The sequence below is a fragment of the Neovison vison genome, chromosome 6 (assembly GCF_020171115.1).
Source record: "Neovison vison isolate M4711 chromosome 6, ASM_NN_V1, whole genome shotgun sequence".
NCBI lineage: Eukaryota > Metazoa > Chordata > Mammalia > Carnivora > Mustelidae > Neogale > Neogale vison.
The window spans coordinates 106952420-106974034 of NC_058096.1; the positions used below are offsets into that span (position 1 = coordinate 106952420).

Below are 21615 nucleotides of genomic sequence, written 5' to 3' on the forward strand. Positions count from 1 at the left end.
GGACATTTCCTAATTTAACTTCTCTCCCTCTCATTTCCCCCCTCCACGTCTCCAGTGAGGAGGAAAACTTCTGAAGAATCCAAAGCACCCTGAGAGTCAGAGCGAGAGATCATGAAATCCACATGTGGATTCGGGCATCTCTGTGGACATTGCCAGTGACTCTCTGTAATGCTTGTTATTCCCGGAGGCCTAAACACACTGGTCACGAGTCGTACTGTTTGTGAGAGTTCCCAGTAACTCTGCTTTGATCCTGTGCAGACATCAAATGACCTGGTAGCTAAGAAGTAGCCTTTAGCCCGGCTGAGTGCATGAGTGTGCCCCTACAATACCAGGGGACCACAGAATAAGGAACTCAAAATGAGAGCAGGGTGACAAGAAGGAAAAACAACCTCTTTGGCTAGCTCTGTCTAAACAACCCCTGTTTTGGCCTAACCTGAAGCCCAGAGGAAAGCCATGGAAAGCCGCCATCTTTCTGTGTTGCACCACAGGAGGGAGGATGGTGAGGTTGAGGAGCACAGTGACATCAAACCGCCCTTGACTGTGAGCTCTTAAGGTTTCTGATCTTCCACTGCCTCAGCTATACAAGTGGGCGATAATCCTACTTTGCTACAGAGCTCCATTAAGATGACTACATGGGATGACACCTATGACATGTCCAACCCAGTAACTGGGACACAGTAGATGTCAGCTAATGAGGGCCAAAATAGGCAGCCAAGGCATCAGGGATCATTTCCAAATGTACGCAATATTTCTCTCCCTACCATTCCTTATTCACTTGTTTATTTAAAAAGGAGCTTCCTAATTTTCATTCAGGAATGACAGTTTAGGAAGCTCAGTCACGAATGAACAACAGCACACACTGAGCCCAAATCCTTCTCCCTGTCATTGCTTCACTAATAAGTTCTCAGTGGCAGAAACCACCGACCCACCAGCCCCATCATCCCGCTCTTGTGTAGCAGCACCAGCATGTGAGCTAAAGCATGGGGGTTTGGTCACCAGAAAACAGGGCCCCTGCCGATGAGACACGCACACGGAGTTCAGCTGAGATCTCTCCATCACTGGCTGTGGTCACGTCTCCCTTGCTAGAAAAGAGGCGATGCCCACAAACGCCATGCGAATCTTACCTCAACCGGGGGTGTCTCTCCCAGCAACAGGTTGTTAAAGATGGTGGCATAATCACCATTCAAGTTCATCAGTTCCTCGTGGGTGCCTCTTTCTGTAATGCAGCCCTCCTTCATGAAGATCACTTCATCACAATCCGCCAGGTACTGGAGACAAAGCCAGGGACGACGCGGTGTTGCAGACAGTGGCGCAAACACATTCAACAGCCCCCTCCCCGCTGCTCCCCACAACAGGGGTTCTCATCTGGAGTCAACTGAGCCTCCCAGGGCACATCTGGCACACTCTGGAGTCCTTTTCGGTTGCTACAATGGGGGCTGGGGGCCACTGTCATCTAGTGGATAGAGGCCAGCAATGGACAGGACGGCCCTCCACATCTGGCCCCAAATGGCAATAGTGCCAAGAGCGAGAAAGCCCTGCTTTAGTTTAGTGCGCCTCGTGATGCGGTTCAAAGAGCATCGCCTCCGGTTTTTGACACAGATCTGTCGACAGAGCCACGCGAGACTTGCACTAAACTTCGCACCCCTTCGCTGTGCCCAGAAACACACAGTTACAGATTTTCTGCAGCAGGATGGGGGATGAGCCCCCTAGACCTGACAACATATGCAAAGCAGATAGCAACATCCTGGAGCTGCTCTCCCAAGTGGCTGCTTGTCTTGGCATGACAGAGGAAAAAGAGTTTGTTTTCCTTAAACAGTTCCCACTTGCATATAGATACTAACATGACGCTTTCCAAATTCCCTCTGCCCAAACTCCAGTTGCAGCCTACTCCTCTCAGCCCTTTTACTTACTGATTTATATGCAAGAGCTAACGGGCTCCAAGGATCTCTAATTTAGATGGCCATCTGGTACATCGGTATGAGAAGCTTTATTGGTACAGTGGGCCAGGGGCTATTTGCTGAGGAAATAAACACTGATGATTCCAGGAAGCTCTAAGGAGTTCCAACGAGGGACCTGAACCAAGCCCACACTTCCCTGTCTCTGATTTCCTAAGCCGGGGTGGGCAGCCTGGGGAAGAACGCCACATACCTGTAACTGGTGGGTGACAAACAGAACCGTCTTGGACTTGAGGTGTTTCTGGATAGCACTGTTGAAGATGTGGTTGCCCACGTGGGCATCTAAGGCACTGAGGGGGTCATCCAGGATGTAGATGTCCCGGTCACTGTACAAGGCCCGGGCCAGGCTGATCCTTTGGCGCTGCCCACCACTCAGGTTCGCTCCTCGCTCACCAATCTACAAGAGTCCAGAAAGCACAGGGAAGCCTCAGCACCAAGCTCAGTGATCCTTCCGGTCACTGCTCCTCGGCTCCACCCAAACCCGCTCCTTCTACTGAACTCCCCCGGCTCCCCCAGAAGACGTGCCACTCTGACCCTCCAAGGCCCACGCTGGAACTGTGCCAGCCCGGAGGAAGACAACTCTGCCTCTTCCAGAACTCCCCTTTGACATACCACTACAATCCATTCTCTGGGGGCAGAAAGATCTTTCCAAAGCACGAAGCTGACCATGTCCCACCCACGCTTAAAACTGTCTTTCAAGAGCCCTACAGAATAAAACCTAAGCCAACATGTCATAGAAAGCAGGCCCCTCTGCCACCTGGCTCTGCAGCAGCTCTCAGCCTCCACTGCCAGACAACCTCTCTTCTGCTTACTGGCATCTATGCCATTTTGAACAGTGTGTCCATTATGAATCCTCATGCTACTGTCATGCCTTTTCTGTACTGTATCTGCTCCTCCAGCACCCTCTCCTCTGAGACCTCCCCCACCCCCATCTCTACTACTGCCCAAAAGAAAGGGGACTCTTTTTTAAACATTTTTTTAATTTAAGTTTTGAAAGCTTTTCTCAGCTTATTTGATAGTTATTTGTCAACTGTAAGCTTTTTGAGGGCACGATCATTATCTGATTCCCTTATAGTCCCAGTGCCCAGCAGCTTCTACACATGGAGCTGGCACATGACAAGCCTCTGGTAAATGTTACTAAATGAACACAAGAATAAATCAATTGTCAAATGGTAACTGGCTGTGTAACTAAAAAACAAACAGAAAAAAGAACTTGTCCTTAAAAAAAAAAAAATTCATTGAATTTAGAGTTTTCAAATTGGAGCATGTATCAGGATTCCCCACAAGGCTTGCTGAAACAGATGGTTGGGCTCTGCCCCTAGAGTTTCTGACTTAGTAGGTGTGGGGTGAGGCCCAAAAATCTGCATTGCTAACCAGCTCCCAATAACACGGTTGGTGCTTATCCACTATGGGTCTAGGGACTAAAATTTGAGAACCAGTGAACTAATGAAACCATGTACCAAATCTGGTTTGAAGGATTTAACTGAAGTCAGCTGGATAAAATGCCAGCTCCAGAGACTTTCAGGGCAGGTCATGGGAAACAAGTGTCCACACCAAAGAACACAAGCCAATGCCAAAGACACACCTCTGCAAATTGCTCTGGGGCAGAGAGCCAAAGAGAGAGGTTTTGTGCTAACTCCTCTCTCTTTCTAATTGAAGAGGGCTCCTTACTAACTGTGTTATGAGTAAGGAGGTTGGCTGGCAGAATGAAGTTCAGAGAAGAACCTCAACAAGCACATACTTGACTTATGGTTTTTAAAACACTGTAGAGAACATTGACTCTGAACCAACAATGGGATTTTGTTTAAAATCCACATGACATAGAGGGTGCCTGGGTGGCTCAGTCGGTTAAGCGTCCCACTCTTGATTTGGGTGCAGGGCATGCATGACCTCAGGGTTGTAAGATCAAGCCCTGTGTCTGGCTCTGCACTTAGCGTGGAGCCTGCATAAGATTCTCTCTTTCCCCCTCTCCCTCCATCTCTTCCCCGACGCCCACCATGTGCACATATATTCACATACACTCTCCCTTTCAAAAAAAAAAAACCAACAAAAAAAAACCACATGACATGAGAAATATTTATATGCTTAAAACAAGTAGTGATGATAACCTTGCCTTAAGGAAGAAGAGCTTTCTGAACGCAAAGTCCCAATGAAAGCTAAACTCCCTGTGTACCCACTCCCACATTTAAGACACATTACTAAGAGGTGACTCTGGCACTGGCCTGCCACCCATCTTCCTCTCCGCTCAACACACTGCCCCACCAGGGGCAGAAGGTCTGTACCTCAGTCAGGTCACTGTTGGGAAGAATGGCCAGGTCGGGCCTCAGGCAGCAGCTGTTCAGCACAGAGTTGTATCTGAGGGACATAAAGAGACTTGGCATCAGGGACCAGGTTGGAAGTAGAGCCTGCTGACGTGGGCTGCCTTGCGTCTCACATGGCCAAGACGGAAAGCATGACAGAAACCAAACATTCCTTGCCTTTCTTCATCAAATTCCTTCCCAAAGAGGATGTTGTCTCTCAGAGTGGCATTGAGGATCCAGGCCTGCTGGGCCACATAAGCGAAGGTTCCACTGACTGCAATGCTGCCCTCTAGAAGTGTCATCTAGGGAGACAGACACCATCCAATGGCATCATGATGCAAAACCACCACCCTAAGCCAACAGAACCCCCCACAATTCCACAACGGAGTTCAAAGTTTGGGGAATTTCCTTGGATGTTTTTTTGGACCCGAATCCTGACCTCGCCTTTGTTTCACAGCGAGCTACAGCAGCAAAGAAAATAAAAGTTCTCCTTGCTTATGTGTGATGGGAATCTCACGTAATCTATGACTGGAGCGAACAAACACTTCATTCAGCAACCCATAAGCTACCCTTCCTTCCTAATTGCAAACTAAGGGAAGGACTGGAGCGGAAGGCTCTCTCAGAAGTCCTTTGGGGAGGGTGCTGCAAGGATTTAGAGCTAGTTCCTGCCACAGTTCATCTATAGAATTAATTAATCCAGGCTGTTGGCTAAAGCAGCTGCTTCTGTAAAATGAGGACCAAAGAGGAAGAAAATCGTTAGACATCAACTACTATTACAGAGTATCCATTTAATGAGGATCGACCCTCTCATTCAACAGGAAGAGACTGCGTGATGAGCCCCGTGCTTCGACTGTGTTTTCAGCCACAGTGACTGATAAGATTTATGCTTTTTGTCCTCTTTCAGGGTTCCTTTTGGGACTGACAGTAGACGTTGGTCCTGGGTCAGGAATGTGCTAGCTTGAAACAAAGTTTAGTTACCCAGCCTGCACATCCAAGCTTGTCCTCTCCAACACCGTTAACACACAGTGTACGTACGTGGGTGTACCCACCACTACAGTGGTACCAACTCCCCACAAACTGGTCAGCTCACTGTCTGCACCTAAAGCGTTCAGAAACCCATGGAGGGTCTCCTGTGGAAATTCAACTCTTCTAGCTGCTGTGGCATGAATAGTCATACTGCAGAAAGCCAACAAGGAGTGAAACTCCCAAGAAGTCAGGCCCACCAGCATTACCAGCCTCCTTGTCAGAGAGATCGCTGTCAGGATGTGGTCTCGAAGCAAAGTCCCATTCTGTCTTCACCCTAACCATCACCCACTAAGTACCACCTCCCCCTTCATTTCCCCTGTGTTTCTCATCATGGACCCTTACATCTGACCCAGAAATGATCAGCATCCCTAGGAGGCTTTGGCTGTCTGCAAAGACCAAGGGCTGAGTCCTACTGCACTCTCACAAAGCAGTGTGGGGGTGGAGGGCTGTGGCTCCAGATGATTTGGGAGCAGGCCTTCCTCAGACCACACTGGGGATCACTGCTCACGGGGAGAGCCACGCTCCAACAACTGTGAGAGCGACACTGTACCAAACAAAATATTCCATAATGGGGACACTATAAAACAACCTTCCCCAGCGCCGTCTTGCCTGTGTTTAATTTCCTCAATATGGAGAAATGACTCATTGGACCTTATCCATAGGCAGGTGAGAATAAGCTTGCTTATCCTCATCTCAACCATCAGAGTCAAGCTAGTCTGATTCAAGATTAAAAGCAGGTGGAGGGGCGCCTGGGTGGCTCAGTGGGTAAAAGCCTCTGCCTTTGGCTCAGGTCATGATCCCAGGGTCCTCGGGTCAAGACCTGCATCAGGCTCTGCTCAGGGAGATCCTGCTTCCCCCTCACTCTGTCTGCCTGCCCCTCTGCCTGCCTCTCTGCCTACTTGTAATCACTGTCTATCAAATAAATAAAGATAATCTTAGAAAAAAAAAAAAGCAGGTGGAAATACCTTGTTTATTTTCCCTAGCATTCAATTTTAAAACACAGGAAAAGACAATTTGCCTCAGCTGGATGATCCTTGTCCGGGTCTCCACTCTAAACCCTGACAGCCCCCTGCTGGGCCCTCTGTGAACCATTCACTCTCTGCTCCGTGCAATGCTTGTGTGTTTGGAAGGCACAGCTCCCCAGCTAGGCCATCAGCTCCCAAGGGCATAATTCTTTCAATGGTCAGGTTGTAAACGGAGTGGGGCTTTGCTTCTAGATCAAATCCTGACAGCAATCTCTCTGACAGGGAGGCTGGTAATGCTGGCGTGCCTGGCTTCCTCACTCTGTTGGCAGAGTGTTACCGCTTATCTCTGACATTTCCCAACACACTGTCTGGCATACATACGGCACTCTATAAATACTTGCTGAATAAAAGAAGGCAGCTGAAAGAGATGGCTTCAGCTAGGTATCAGTCAGTCACTCCTCAGGCACCCACTGACCCCACTCCCAGATACGATGCTGATAAGGGGCGGGAATACGGGGATCAGGGCAGGACACAGGACACAGACCAAGGGTTCACTTTGCTTCTACCGCTCCTGTCTCTTCGGGAAGTCAGCTCATTCTTCCCAGGACTCTTGTGCGGCACATTCCAGAGAAAGAAGCAGAAAAGGCCCAGGACAAAACAAAATATTACCTGGCCTAAAATGGCTGAAATCAGAGAGGTTTTTCCACTTCCCACACTGCCGCAGATTCCAACCAGTTTACCCTGGACAAAGCACACAGAGAAAGGAAGGTCATGAAAGGGCCACAGACCACTATCTCCGGGAACTGCTGACTTCTTTGAGGAAAAACACGACGACAGTCCATCAACAGGGGAAGGATCATCCTGACGAGTCGCTTACCTGTCTCCTCCCTGTCAGCCAACTACTTCAGAGGGCTTCTGCAGGGCATATGGGGGAGGGAACAAATGTGGAAGCCTTTCAGAACACTAAAATAAGCCACACACAGGAAGGTATCCCACACCACTTTTAGAAAAGCCCAGCTTCTTTCTTACTTTTTTGGTGACTCATGTTTTGTGATTATTGATTTTTGTTGTTTTTGGAAACGAGGGCAGAACTCTTGAAAATTATTTTGTTGGTTTTCATTTCATTTTATATGATGTTTTCCTCTACAGTCTACAAATTATTTTCAATAAAAACGATGTGCACTGTTGTTTCCATTTTTCTACAAAACATTTCCAAGAATCTGAAGACTACTGAAACCATCAATCCCACTTAAAAGCAAGGGGGAAAAGGTTGTGATTAACTGAGTACCTCCAGGCAAAATAATGAGTTCTCAACAGGCGGTGGTCAAAGTTTTCAAGAATGGGCAAGTGATTTCAAAGGGGCCACTTGCTTAGCAACCAGTCCCACGGCAAAGGAAGGGAGAGTGGTGTGCAGGAGAGCATGGATCCTGGGGGCAGCCAGGTCTGGAGTGGAACCCCAGCTCCACTAACACCTGTCAACCGTGCGCTCGTAATCTGGTCACTTCCATAGTCTGTCTCTCACTGGGCTTTGAGCAACTTGAGGGAAGGAGTGATATTTATAATACAGTATCTTGCACTAAGTACGTTGGACAAAGTTTCTGACATGGCCCTTGAGTCTGAAAGATTACAGCCTGATGGTAATGAGGAGACCAAGTCAAAGGTTGGATCTCTGCTCACGTCAGTGAGGTTTACACAGAGAAAGCTCTGTTCTCTGGACTCCACGGGACTAACAGAGATAGCAACAATGAAGTGCCCTGGGTGAACATTAACTTCCCTTCCCCGCCCTGAAGTGGGGGCTGGAAGAATAAGGACCCCCCCCCCCCAACAGCTAAAGGTCTGTCATGTGGCTGTGGGCTCTGAAGGGCAGGAGGAGGCTCGGACAGAAAGCAGAGAGTACATTTCAAGCTGAATGAGGAATAATGCTCTAACAGGGCTGATGAGAAATGTAACAGAGCTGCCTCAATGATCAAGAACATCATTATTAAATAAGAAGCCCATGGTTAAGAGTTAACTGAAGTCAAAAATGGATGTACGGGATGGCCAGTGATGACCTACACTAGTGGTTTCAGGTGCTGTCACGAGGCACCCTCTCCTGCTCTTGTCGACAGCTTTCAAGAGCGGGAGCTTTTTGTTCTCTCTTCCGTCTGGCTCTGGATCCAGAGGATACAGAAGTCAGATCATATCATTCTCCTCCAATCCCTCACACGGCCTCTCCTCCCACTCAGAGTAACGGCAAAGTCAGAGCAAGAGGCTCTGGTATCCCAACCTTCTCTCGGCCCCCCAGCATCTGCCCTCCTCTCCCATGCTCACTGCTGGGGAACAGGCACACTGCAGACTCAGGGCCTCTGCTTCTGTTCCCTCTGCCTGGAATGTTCTTCCTCCAGATACCCACACGGCTTCCCCCCTAATGTCTTTCCGGCCTTTGCTCAAATACCACTTTTTAAATGACACCCTCCCTCAGGCAGCCTATTTAAACTGTACCTGCTCCAGGCCCCAGCACTCTCTCATCCTCAGGGCCCTTATCACCATCTGACAGACCATGCATTGTACTGTTTTACTATCTGTCCTTGCCCACTGAAACAGAAGCTCCAGGAGCAGAGGTTTTTGTCCATTTGCTTTCCTGCGGCTACAGCCCCAGGCTCACAACAGTGCCTGGCAAGCCTGCCCTCAGAAATCCGGCCATGAGCTAACAGATACACATACAACTCAGCCCCTCTGAATGGTGCAGCTGGTTCCCAGTTACAGAGTGTGTCTGCAACGCCCTGAACCAGAATCTCTTCCAGCTACTCTGCACAGGAGCTCCTTGGAGAGACTCCAGTCCTCTGCTACCCAGGCTGTGATGTTACACATCCTAACGACCCTTCATTTATGTGAAAGATCAACAATCACAGAATCAGTATGTTGTACACCTGAAACTAACGTAACATTGGCTACTAATTATGCTGCAATTAAAGCAGGTAAGGAAGTAGGTAAATAATTACAGGAGATTTGTCAATAACAGCAGCCCTGAGAGTTCTTACATGGACCAGAGTCTGGGCTCCGCACAGCCTACTGGTAACGAGAGGCTCGCCCAGAGTCATAATAACCAGAAATAATTATTACAGCTCACATACAATTAGAATCTATTCAGGGACAAGTCTTGGAGAATCCACTTGAATGCTTCATTTCCTTGCTTATAAAATGAGCATCTCGTGAGATGAGTTGGTAGGAAGTTCTACTGTTAGATGCCTAACTACTCCTTTGTGGAGCTGGAGCTGGCCACATCTGCTCCTTAGTCGCACACCAACTAGCCCAGGCCCAGCCCACGGGTACCCTGGTACAAGGAAGGTGGCTGTCTGCTCTTGTGGGAAGGGAGGCCTGCAGATACCCGTAGACGGATGGGGTGCAGGTGGGGACAGGAGGCACCAGCTTACCTCCTCGATTTCCAGGTCGATGCTGTACAGTGTCCTCTGCAGGCGGAGGCTTCCCAGGTGGATGTGCTTGCCCTCGTCCTCCTCAGGGCTGGGCTGCTCACTGTCCAGGAGGAGGTGGCCTTTCTGCTCTGCCAGCACGGCCTGCTGCTCGGCACGCTGCAGCTGTCTCCCCTTCTCTTTCTTGCCCCTGGCAGCCCTCTTGTCTTTTTTCGTTTTGGGGGTCAGCTTGGGTGAGTTCTGGATACTGGAGTGGGAGGAGTCCCATGCCAAGGTGGCATTTTTCACCTCTATCTTGATGTGAGGGCTGGCTGGCTTTTTCTCTACCATGTGAACCTCTTCCATCAGAAACAAACTCTGATAGGAGTTGTGAGAGAGGTGCAAAGATGAGACACTGGACCAAGACCAGGGGGACAAGCCTAGGGCGCACACTCACGTGGCAAAACACATCAGGCTATACAGTGGAAGGAAGCTGAAGGGCAAAAGGTAGCTCATTAGTGTAGCCCAGCCTCAGGCCCAGTGAGAGGTCACGGGAGTGTGGGGACACCCTCAGGAGGGACAGGGGCCTTTTCAGTGGCCCAGCGCTCTACACTGCCAATCATGTCCTAACCTACCTTTCCCTGTCTACTACTAATAGAGGGTGCTCAAAGTGCATTTAACTAACCCGTAGGCAGCCCCTCATTCTCACCCATGACTTGCTGAAGAGCAGGGGGTCAAATGCAAGCAGAAAAACCAAAGGGCATTCTGCTCTCCTAGATGGGCCCTCAATGGCTCCATTTCCCTTCCAGAATACTCCTGAGGAGCCTCAAATCCTGTGGGCTTCCCTCACCAACCACACACCACATGTGTGTGGGGACAGTGATCTGAGATGGTGACCACGCCTAGCTTGCTTGGGGTCATTGCTGGCAAGCTCTCTTGACTTCAAAGTTCTGCCTTGAAACTTGTGAGGATTCAAACAACCAAAGGAACAGACTTGGGGGGAAGTGAAGGGAACCTCTTTTGGAAATATCCTTGGGAAGACAACTAGCCTTTCCTCCCACTCATTCCCAGAGTCCCTCTGAGTTATGTTAGGGACAAAAAGTGGAATGATTGAAAAGCTAAGTATTTCTGAAATGAGATCTGAAACACTGACTATAATAAACCTTATGATCGTGAACCCACTTCTGACAGTTCCTTAAACTGCAGATCTTCACAGAATGCTATCCCAGTTGGATTCTCATTTTATGGTAAAAATAATAATGAGTAATAATAATAATTTTGAAATCTTTAACATTCGAAAGACTTTAGATAAAAGATGCCTTTCAGGGTCAGGACTCTGCTTATTGACTGAGAACCCCCAACTATTTTAAAGTTTGCAAAGTGTTATTAAATGAAACATAAAATCTCCCTCCCCTAGAGCAAGTCTTTTGTCTTAGATACTAAACTCCAAGCTCTGACTGCCACATCTCCTACCCATTCCTAATTTCCAATCTTCCTAGAAGTGTCATGGTTCTAAATACCCTCTTCATCAGCCTTAGGTTTAATTTTCCAAAAACAGCTACTGATTTCATTTATTCAGAGCCTTATGGAAAGACTGAGCTAAGAATAACATGCCAAATATTTTCACCACTTTCACAGAGTAAAGCCATATGCTAACCAAATTCCCACCATTTCTCTTCTTTAAGGAGTTATTAAAGGGATCTTTCAGGCCTCATAGACTTAAAAAAATAAGCCAGTGCTCCAGTTTGCACAGCTCCTTCTCCCCACATCCTTCCCATGGGCTCCTGAAGCCTGTCCTCCTCCTGAGACATGCGGAGGCACCCAATGGGCTCCAACACTTGAAGTTACATCTACCTGGATTGGCACCTGCCAGGACAACAGAATCTTCGAGGTACATAAACCATAAACCTCAACTTTACCATAGGACACCAACTATCAAAACAGAACTCTCATGCACGGGGCACTTGGGTGGCTCAGTGGGTTAAGCATCTGCCTTTGGCTCAGGTCATGATCCCAGAGTCCTGGGATCGAGCCCCGAGTTGTGCTCTCTGCTTCTCCCTCTCCCTCTACCTGCACTTCTGCCTGCTTGTATGTGCTCTCCCTCTCTCACTTTGTCAAATAAATAAATAAATCTTTGGGGGAAAAAAAAAAAAAAAGAACCCTCATTCACCCAGAATGTGTCTGTTGAGGAGGAGAGAGGACAGAAGGTTGCCAGATAAAATACGGGACATCTAGTTAGATTTTGATTCTATATAAACAATGAATAATTTGGTAGTATAGGTATATCCCATGCAGTTATTAACTAACTGGGGGTCCTGTCTTTTTTATTTGCTCAAGCTGGCAACCCTATATTGACAACAATCTTAGAAATGTCACAAGGTGGCTTCTTACTGCCTTTACACCTGTTATCATCTTCCCAGCAGGTAGAGAAGGAGGGGGAGGGAGGAGGAGGAGGGAGACGAGGGGCAGGAGGAGCCTGCCAAGAAGAGAGAAAAGAACTGAAGCCTCAAGGGGCATGTAATACAGCTGTGGGTGATTTTGCTTCTATTATTAACCCTGAAGTTCTCTGGATAGAGGAAGGAGCTGTGGTGTGAAATCCACCTGGGAATGCAAGTCCTCACTAGTAAACGGAAGAGAAGAAAGCCCTCAAGAAACACAGGGCGAACAAACCTGTACTATCAATTCTTACTGTTTCATCCCAAATGCTACCAAATCCATTCTAATTAACAAGGACAGGGGGATAATCTTATGGTCAAAACACAGGCTTTCTTCCATGATTAGGTATTGTAGATTCAGCAAAATAAAGCTCTGATTACAATTAGGCCATTTCTTTTCTATGGCTCTAGCTCTTCGCCTTCTAGCAGCTAGGCTGGAGGGAGGGCACAGAGCTGGGGATGCATTCTTGAGGACTGGCTTTCTTGCCCAAACAAAATTCACCCTGTTAACTGTAAACAAGCAGAATCCAAATAAATCCTGGAAAGCTCTTCTCCATTCTTCATATTCTCCATGAGTCTCAACTGCTTTCTCCCCCCGAACATCTAAGGTGATGATATGAACGCCTATGAGCCTCAAGCCTTCAAGCAACCAGCACCACTTCTGCCTTGTTCTCACTAGCCAAGAATGCTTGGCAGGAGTGCGCGAGCTTCTTCCTACAGGAGCGTTGTCAAGGAATTCCAGCCCACACAGGTGCTGCTTCTTTTTAAAAAGTATCAACCACTTTCAAATATCTCTCCCCTCACCCTCCCAAATCTATCAACCTCTTGTATCACCTATTTGTATGATTCTGAAGTCATAAAGAACACAGTCAAAGTATGATCAACTAACCACCTCCAGAAAAAAACCTGGTCTTTCCTTAACTGCACTTTGCAACATGATGTCACTGTATGACTATTCCTACGTCACTGCATTCCCTGCATCGTGAGTGGTGACTACAGGGTAGGAAAGAGAATGCACGGAAAAGGGCATAGCATGTTGACCAATCAAAATGACGATAGCATTTTGGTAGAGGTCGACGGTAGACCGAGGTGAGGAAAAGCTGACAGTCCCCCTACGGTTCTGATCTTCCAAGTCTGAGTCACTGAAAGGCCCAGGAAGTTTTAGGACATATACCCAAATCAGGCCCAGGAAGAAGGGCCTCGCTTTGAAGGGGAACAAAATCCTGGCAGCCAGAACTAGATGGGCTGTTGACAAAATGTAAAATTTCACATTCACTTGAAAAGGTAACTAGCCCCATCCCTTAATTCACTCCTGTCTACTGCCCCCTTTCCTATCAACTGGACAAAAGATCGGATGTGGACAAAAACCAAGTATGGCACCTTGTGTGGCCCATTGGAATAAAGGCAACAGTTAGCTCTGCCAGGGAAGGCTCCTGACATGAAGGAGGGGAAGGGAGCCACTTACCTTAAATCTGTCAACAGCAACTGATGCTTCCGAGAGGGATTTTACAGAGAATGGTGTTACTTTCAAAGCAAAAGTCATGGAATTGAAGACAGTCACCACTGTGAAAGCCTGAAAATAGGAAAAGGAAAGTCAATAAGCTTGATTAGAGACTGCAACAAAAATAACAAGACATCAATTTCCTTTCAGATTTAAGGAAGGCAGCAACCTGACTATCAAGTTGGTATGAGTCACAAATGCTTTTTTAAAGATTCATTTATTTATTGGAGAGAGAGAGTGAGCATGTGCATGTGAGTGGGGGAGAGGGGCAGAAAAGGAGGTAGAGGGAAAATCCCAAGGAGATTCCCTGCTGGGTGTGGAGCCCAACCTAAGGCTTGATCTCATGATCCTGAGATCATGACCTGAGCCAAAATCAAGAATTGGATACTTAACTAACTGAGCCACCCAGGCACCCTACATATGCCTTTTTCTTTTTCTTTCTTTTTTTTTTTTTTAAAGGAAAAGCTTTTATAAGACCTTCAGTTAAAATTCTCAGTAAATCTGAACCAAAGGGTGATTTGTCTTTTCAAAATTAAATCCAAAATTGGGTTGACTTAAAATAATCCATACGTTATTTGTGCTTAGGGCTAAATCCCCATTCTTCTCCTTCTTGGCTTAATCACATGAAAGAAAAAATACCTTCTGGTTACTGGGGACTCCTCCATATCAAGAAGAGGACCAGAGCAGTTCTACATGTGGTATTTCTAAAATCTTCCCAAGCCCTGATGGTTCACTGACCTGTGCTGCTGTGAGATCAAAGCCGAGGGTCATGTGAACAGAGAAGGTCACCACACTGGCAATCACCATCACAATGGGAGCCACACCAACGGTGATGCTCTGAAAGTACCCAGCTTTTTCCAAGATCCGACGCTCTTCCTCTCGGATTTCTAAAAATAAAAAGCAAGCCAATTTTAAAGCAAGTCAAAAGAAACCGTGGGATATTGGTCTTCTGTTACCAAAGAAGATTTGGTAGATCTTCAGCCACATAGGCTTTAAAACAACTCTTTATAAATGAAACAAGATGGGATTGGGAGGGAGACAAACCTTAAGTGACTCTGAATCTCACAAAACAAACTGAGGGTTGCTGGGGGGAGGGGGCTGGGAGAAAGGGGGTGGGGTTATGGACATTGGGGAGGGTATGTGCTATGGTGAGTGCTGTGAAGTGTGTAAACCTGGTGATTCACAGACCTGTACCCCTGGGGATAAAAATATATGTTTATAAAAAATAAAAATAAAAAAAAATTAAAAACACACACACACACACAACTCTTTAACACCCATGATGCAAAACCCAGGTCAGCTTGACTATGAGTTATTACTGTTAATGCTGGTACATAAGCCTGAGGTTTGAAATGGAATCAAGTCACAGAATGAATCTAACAGAAACCAGTCCCTACGTATCAGTGCAATAAACACCTTCTGCTTTCATCTGATTTTTCTTGCAAACATCTTACATCTAGAAGGAATGGACAGGGTAATTGTATCTGCAAATGGCTCCTTTGTTTGCCTGTCTGGTTGTTGTTTATTTCCAGTAAACAACAGAAAAGACTACAACCATGGTAACGGAGAATTTAAAGAACTCAGATTTACTACAGTGCCCACCGTATGTCAGTGCTGGGTAGAGGCTTTCACACCAAAGGCAGTGAGGATGATTGACGGAAGATGAGTGAAATATAATTTTTGTAGGCAGAAAGATTTTTCTTAAGTATTTGCAAAATGGAGACCCTTATTAACACAGCAATCCTAGAGAACTAAAGACCATGGAGTAGGAAGTAGGACAATAAAGTGGCAACTTTTGTGTATGTGTGTGTTTAAAGTTTTAAACACAAAAGCAATTCTTCTGAGAAACTCTGTACTGACCTTAAAGGTATTACCACTGCTCAAGACACTGGGAACCATCTTATGAGCTAGCTCATAAGTCCTATTTTTAAAAATCTAACCCATTGCTTTCACATTGACCATATACCTTGCTTAAGTCCATATGAGAAAGAACACTCCTGTCAAACCAATATACACCAAAGTCAGGGGCTGAAGGATGAGGAGACTCTCATTCAAATTATGAGAATGAGAGAGGCAGAAAGGACCATCAGCAGTCACTCTGCACAACATGCCTGTAGGCTACCCAGTTCACAACCATTGATTCCACTCCACTGACAACGACCTCACTATTCAACAAAGTCACCTGACCCACTGCTGGAACACCTCTGAGTGACCACCTCCTCCTGAGGACCACCAACCAATAAATCAAGTTTTATTAACTGGACACAACATTCCTGAAGATTTCATTGATAAATCAAACAGTTAAAAAAAAAAAAAAAAACCAGGGGCGCCTGGGTGGCTCAGTGGGTTAAGGCCTCTGCCTTCGGCTCAGGTCATGATCCCAGTGTCCTGGGATCAAGCCCCGAATCGGCTCTCTGCTCAGCGGGGAGCCTGCTTCCTCCTCTCTCTCTGCCTGCCTCTCTGCCTACTTGTGATCTGTCTGTCAAGTAAATAAATAAAATCTTTAAAAAAAACAAAAAAAACCCAAAAAAAACAAAAAAACCCAGCTTCCTTGATCTGAACACTGGCTTTCTACCCAACCTACAACTGCATTAACTTCTTTTTTTTTAAATTTTATTTATTTGACAGAGATCACAGGCAGGCAGAGAGAGAGGAAGGGAAGCAGGCTCCCCGCCGAGCAGAGAGCTCGACTTGGGGCTCGATCCCAGGGCCCCAGGATCACAACCTGAGCCGAAGGCAGAGGCTTTAACCCACTGAGCCACCCGGGCGCCCCAAACTGCATTAACTTTTAACTTTTATAACTGCCATGTATTCAGGTTAGCTCACTATGAGGTGATGGTCAATGGACAGCCCTCATTTCTTATACTTAAGTAAGTTTCAAAGGATGACTTTTTTCAACTCTAAAGCGCCTTTAAATATACCCTTCTTAAATGCCACGTTTTTAAAGCCCATCATTCCGACTTCTGTTGAGACCTTTTTGAATGTCCAGTCTAATGCTAATTATTCCTCCAAGCATTGTGGCATTCCCATATTAGACATGTTTATGTCTGCACTGAATTGACTGATCAGGATAAGCAGGATAGGGCCAGGATGGGGCCTTGAGACTCAACGTAAGTCAATTATTTGAAAAGATAAAACTAAAACAACAAACCCAAAACCCCGGTGACTGAGGAGCTGCACTAGGCCCGGACTCCAGCTGTCCTGACCCCCAGAGCGGCCCTTCTCCCCCTTCCCCAGCATCTCACACCTCACACGTCTCATGCCTGTGATGCACCTGCACCTGGGGTGGGACGGAAGGGGAAAGAAAGCTCTCAGAAGCCACTTGGTGTTGTTTTCTGTGATGTCTTCATAGACAGGCCATAAAACTATGGGCAGGATGACAGTATACATGGGGGGGGGGGAGGCTGCTTTGAAACTGAATGAATTGCTTATAACTACTAAGTTACCGTGGAGGGAAAAAAAACACAATTTCCCAGTCTTAATTTCCTCCCATGTGAGATGAGATTATGAGTTCAAGTCTCTAAGATTCCTTTCAATATAAAGATCATAAAATATTATAAGCAGCTATTATGATCCTATGATATTAGGGTTCCTAGCAACTAATGTGCTCAGGAAGCAAAGACCTTCTACAACATGCACATATGAAAGTTGTAAACTCACTTTGAACACTCTGAGAAAATGCTTTGACCCAGGCATACATTTTAATAAATTTAATGTACGTGAGGACTTCATTCATCTTCTGGACACGTTCATCTGTGGTGGTCACACATTTTCTCCTGAAATATGCAGTGATCCGTGATACAAACATCTAAAAGGAAAAGCGATATCATGCCAAGTCAGGGCTTATTCAAACTTAAGAACTGTCTAGTCTTTCTGGGAAACAAAGCTGCTTAAGATTATGAAAAATAAAATGAGCACCGTGTAGTTACACTGCCTTTTAATAAAACTGGTCTATTAAATCATAATAAAATATTATCTAATTCTTATCTCTTTGCAAGGAAGTTAAACACACTTCCTTACAAACAAACTTTGTTCTCATAGCAATTACGGTTACTGAGTGTTACCAAAGAAAAGCAGAAAAGCCGTATCGGTTAGCATCAAATTGAGACAAAGAGACTCAGACACTCTCGTGTTCCTAAGGGTAGAGTTCACCTGCTGGCCTCCTCCTTCACTCAGACAGACTCTCTTTTTCAAATCTCATTAAGAGTCATGGCCTTTATTCACAGGACACCATACTTCCTCTCCAGACAAAATTCTGCCTCTAGGGACTGAACACTGTCTAGCTCTTTCAAGACTTTTCCAAACCTGCTCTGAGGAAATTTCCAGTCAGAGATGTGACACCTCAACAGTGCCTATTACATGAAACCTAGTGGAGTGGTTTAAGGAGAAGCTCATTTACGGAGAAGCTGCTACAATACGGCAAGGAGGCTTACTCACCATTGCTGGATAAAAGAGGATAAAAACAGCTGATCCTAGGAAGCCTGTTGGTCCTAGAATAATGACGTTATAAATCATGCCTAAAATGGCAATAATGGGTCCTCCAGCCAACAAGCTGCCAACGGCAGCTGCTTCGAACATCCTCTGCCCGTCGTTGGAGCACAGGTTGATGAGCTACGAGACAGAGAGAGCAGTGAGAGGACCCTGCAAGGACGCCGGCCCCTTGTCTCAGGAGGAAGATGGAAGGACAAAGCAGAGATCCAACATCAGGAACGAGCTCAAGCTGGGAGCTTTCTCCCTGCCCTGAAGTGAACACCCCTTACTCACCTCGCCCACAGACTTCTCTTTAATGTTCTTTAGCTTAAGGATCTTCTTAAATGCCATGGTTAGGATGGCCCCCCGCAAGCGAACACCCGTTCGGTAATTCAATGCCCAAGTCAGCGCGAGAGACCACGAGCGCACGACTTCCGTCAGGAGGAGGCCCAGGACTAACAGCAAGCTGTACTTGAGGTTAGAATCTGTGACCTGGCTGTATTCCAAGAGGTGTTTCACCACGAAGGCCTACAGGGAGAAACACATGCCGCTGTCAACATCTCCACGGCACCCACACACCACGCCACAGCTTTATGTTAAGTTAGAAAGAGGAAGCAGCTCCACTGCACAGTGCTACACGCATAAGCAGAGGAAGACCTTGAACGGCCAAATAGGACTGACTACCCGCCTGCGGATAGTACCTCAAGGCATTTCGCAGGTGGTAGGCCTCATCTGGATTTTTTTCTTCTTTAAGTACACCACCAAAACTGTTACTCTTTCTAATGTAACATAAACCTGTCCATGAGCTGAAATTAATTCTAAACACATGGTCATTAAAAAGGATATATTTGACCTGACTCCAGTATCTCCACACATTGATACATGTCTTTAAAGGAAATTAAGACCTTTTTTTTTTTTTTGGATTGTTTCAAACGTGCTTATTTGATAAAAAGGAACAGTGTACCTACAGTTGGACTGGGGAAGAGTGAGAAGTGCATTTGCAAAACATTCCTGAAAATAAACATCGGCAGTTTAATAGTACAGAAGAGAGCAAACAAAGCAGACTATCCAAAATCCAGAAACCCTCCCGTGGGCCCTCCCCACCCCCACTCCCTCCCAAAAACAAAAACATGTTACCTCAGGTAGCATATGTCTAACACCACCTGCAGTGAGGGAAGGCAGCCAGCCCCCAAGAACCACCGAGTGCCACCTCCAGCTCTGAGGTCCTGCAACGCCGGAGCACACACTCACACAAGGCACATTCAGCAACAGGATTAAATACCAGGAAGTGGGAGGTAATGTACTTTTATTGAAAATGAAAAAATAAAATAAAATAAAAGTACCATCTTCAAAGAGCATCTCACAGACACTGTACAACAGAAGGAGCATTGCGGTAACATACATGGGAACATACAGAGTCGAGTTTTTACAAGGCTAGCCATCTAACAGGTCATCTGGCCTCCGACTGTTGTGTTCGCTACACACGGCGGAAATACAGAATAGAACCCACAGCTGTTTCCAGAGTCCGGAGGAGTACATCAAGCTGACAGCACTTAATCGATTAAGGCTCCTGAAGCTGCAGGGAGTCTGCAATGGAGTAGATTCTCCAGGAATAAGACCTTGCTGCTAAGGAAAGAGAATTTAAAAAAAACAAAACTAAAAACTCCCCCCACAGAGGGAACTCGGCTTAAAAATCTCTGGGTGCTACTGGTTCGGCAGGCTGTGATGGAGGACTTCTGCTCAGGACAGAATACAAAAAACTAGGCCTCAAGGAAAAACGGGGCGACATCCTTCAGAGTCTTTTTTTTTTTTCCCAAGTCCTTGCAGCTAAAATTGATCTTGCCGAAAATGAAAGAAAACAAACCGCGACAAAAGAAAGTCAAACCGATCCCCCACCCTGAAGGAAGAAAAAAAAAAAGAACGAGAAACCCATCCACCCAACTACCCCAGATCCTTATAGCACAGGGTACTTGTAGGTGGAAGCCAGCTCTGAACGACAGACAAAATGGAGGCCAGACACAATTGTCCTGAGGCGGCTAATGCTGAATTTCAGAACCCAGACGTTCTCTGGGTTAACTGGCATTTCTCATTTTTCCTGAAAGGAAGTTAATACCAGATGTCCGCTAGATCCTAAGAGATCCCCACCAGTGAGATTTCTGTCAAGCGTCAGTTAAGTAACCTGATCAAATAAATAGGAGATTTCAGATCCCGAGAACTATTGTATTCCACCTCTCCCCTCCCTCAGATTTTTTAGGTTTATATCCATTGTTTGGGTCACCACTGCATACAGCTGGGTTGTTGGTTTACTAGCAAGAAGATTGGCTTCTTTTCCAGTATGCAATCCAAAATGTGGAACTGAGTCACTGAGTGGCAGGGTCAAAACCCCATTTTTCCTCACGTGAAGCAACTCAGTAAGATGGCGGTGCCGTAAAGCATTTTCTCACACACCTCGGCACCGATGGAACAGTCTCCAGAGGAAGGCGTGAAAGGACAGCAGGTTGTAGTTTGGGGCTCCTTCCTTCCCATACCTTTACAGTGCCATTTTTCAGCACTGGTTAATAGCATTTAGTACCTCCCGGAGGTGGGGAGCCGGGGGAAGGTAAAAGACATAATGAAGCTTACATTAAGTAAAACTTTCGGAGGAGGGGGAAAAGAGGAAAGAGCAGATTAAAGAATTTCCAACACATAGGGTTCTTAAAAAAACAATTACATTTTAAACCATTTTTGTATGTATGGGATAAAGAAAAAAAGGCTTTCATGAAAAAAATCCAACCAAAATTTAGTATTAAAAAGTTACAAACTTATCATTTAAACGTAAATAAACTGGGAGAAAAAACTTGAGAGATTGTCAGCATAGCTGTCTGGCTGTGGAAAGCATTCCCAGTGAATAAACATTACCTTACCTGAACTCTTGGCGAGAGATTCTGCCCAGCTTGACTCTCTCATTCTGACCGCAGAATACAGCCATCCTGAAAATTCTAAAGAACAGCTTCTGTCACTGGTTCCACTACAGAGAGACTCCCCCCAAATCCAGATCCTGACAGCATCAAGCAAGCTGCAGCTGGGGAGAGGTTGGGAGGGTGGGAAACTTACCTCTCTAGAGGCTATTCACTGCCCTTTCCCCCAAAAGGCCCTTGAACAGAGTTAGCATTCACCAAGATATAGCACCACAGGAGATAGCCTTCTCCTGCAGATCCACAGGGTGGATGCTAATTCCTTACAGGAGAATCACAGGTCAAGCCTGGTCTTTTTAAATTGTTCAAATCCAGAAAGGCCACACAGCATCTCTGTATCTTTAGCAAGTCTGGCCACTCATCTTAGGTCAGGACCATACCCTTATCCTTTCTGGTACTCCATTAAAACTACTGTGACCTCTGGGCACTCTGCACAGAGCTCTGGTCCACCGGCATCACTGAAACTTTGGATCGTCCTGATGTACAGATGTCCGGCCAGTTAAAAAATACACATGAACTTAGTCATTTTGTATATTCTGCATATGGCTACCAAGGTTCAGCGATGCCTGAGGGGAGGAAAGAAATATCCCCATATTTAGGAGGTTGGTTCTTACACAGAT

At 46.2% G+C, this 21615-nt stretch overlaps 1 protein-coding gene across 3 annotated transcripts in view; it reads right to left on the reverse strand.

The window, feature by feature from the left end:
- The window catches only part of ABCC5 (ATP binding cassette subfamily C member 5), an 88240-nt gene that overhangs the window by 34180 nt on the left and 32445 nt on the right, over positions 1-21615 (reverse strand). Inside the window, exons 6-16 of one of the 3 annotated variants that reach the window (XM_044251876.1) lie at positions 18336-18569; positions 18009-18182; positions 17232-17379; positions 14310-14458; positions 13536-13643; positions 9660-10013; positions 6916-6987; positions 4433-4557; positions 4238-4310; positions 2149-2352; positions 1125-1268 (exon numbers count right to left, since the gene is read on the reverse strand). In XM_044251876.1, coding sequence (XP_044107811.1) covers positions 1125-1268; positions 2149-2352; positions 4238-4310; positions 4433-4557; positions 6916-6987; positions 9660-10013; positions 13536-13643; positions 14310-14458; positions 17232-17379; positions 18009-18182; positions 18336-18569 — 1785 coding nt within the window. Of the gene's footprint in view, positions 1-1124; positions 1269-2148; positions 2353-4237; positions 4311-4432; positions 4558-6915; positions 6988-9659; positions 10014-13535; positions 13644-14309; positions 14459-17231; positions 17380-18008; positions 18183-18335; positions 18570-18964; positions 21020-21615 lie in introns of those variants that run through there. The other 2 variants (XM_044251878.1, XM_044251877.1) reach the window with 2 other exon arrangements.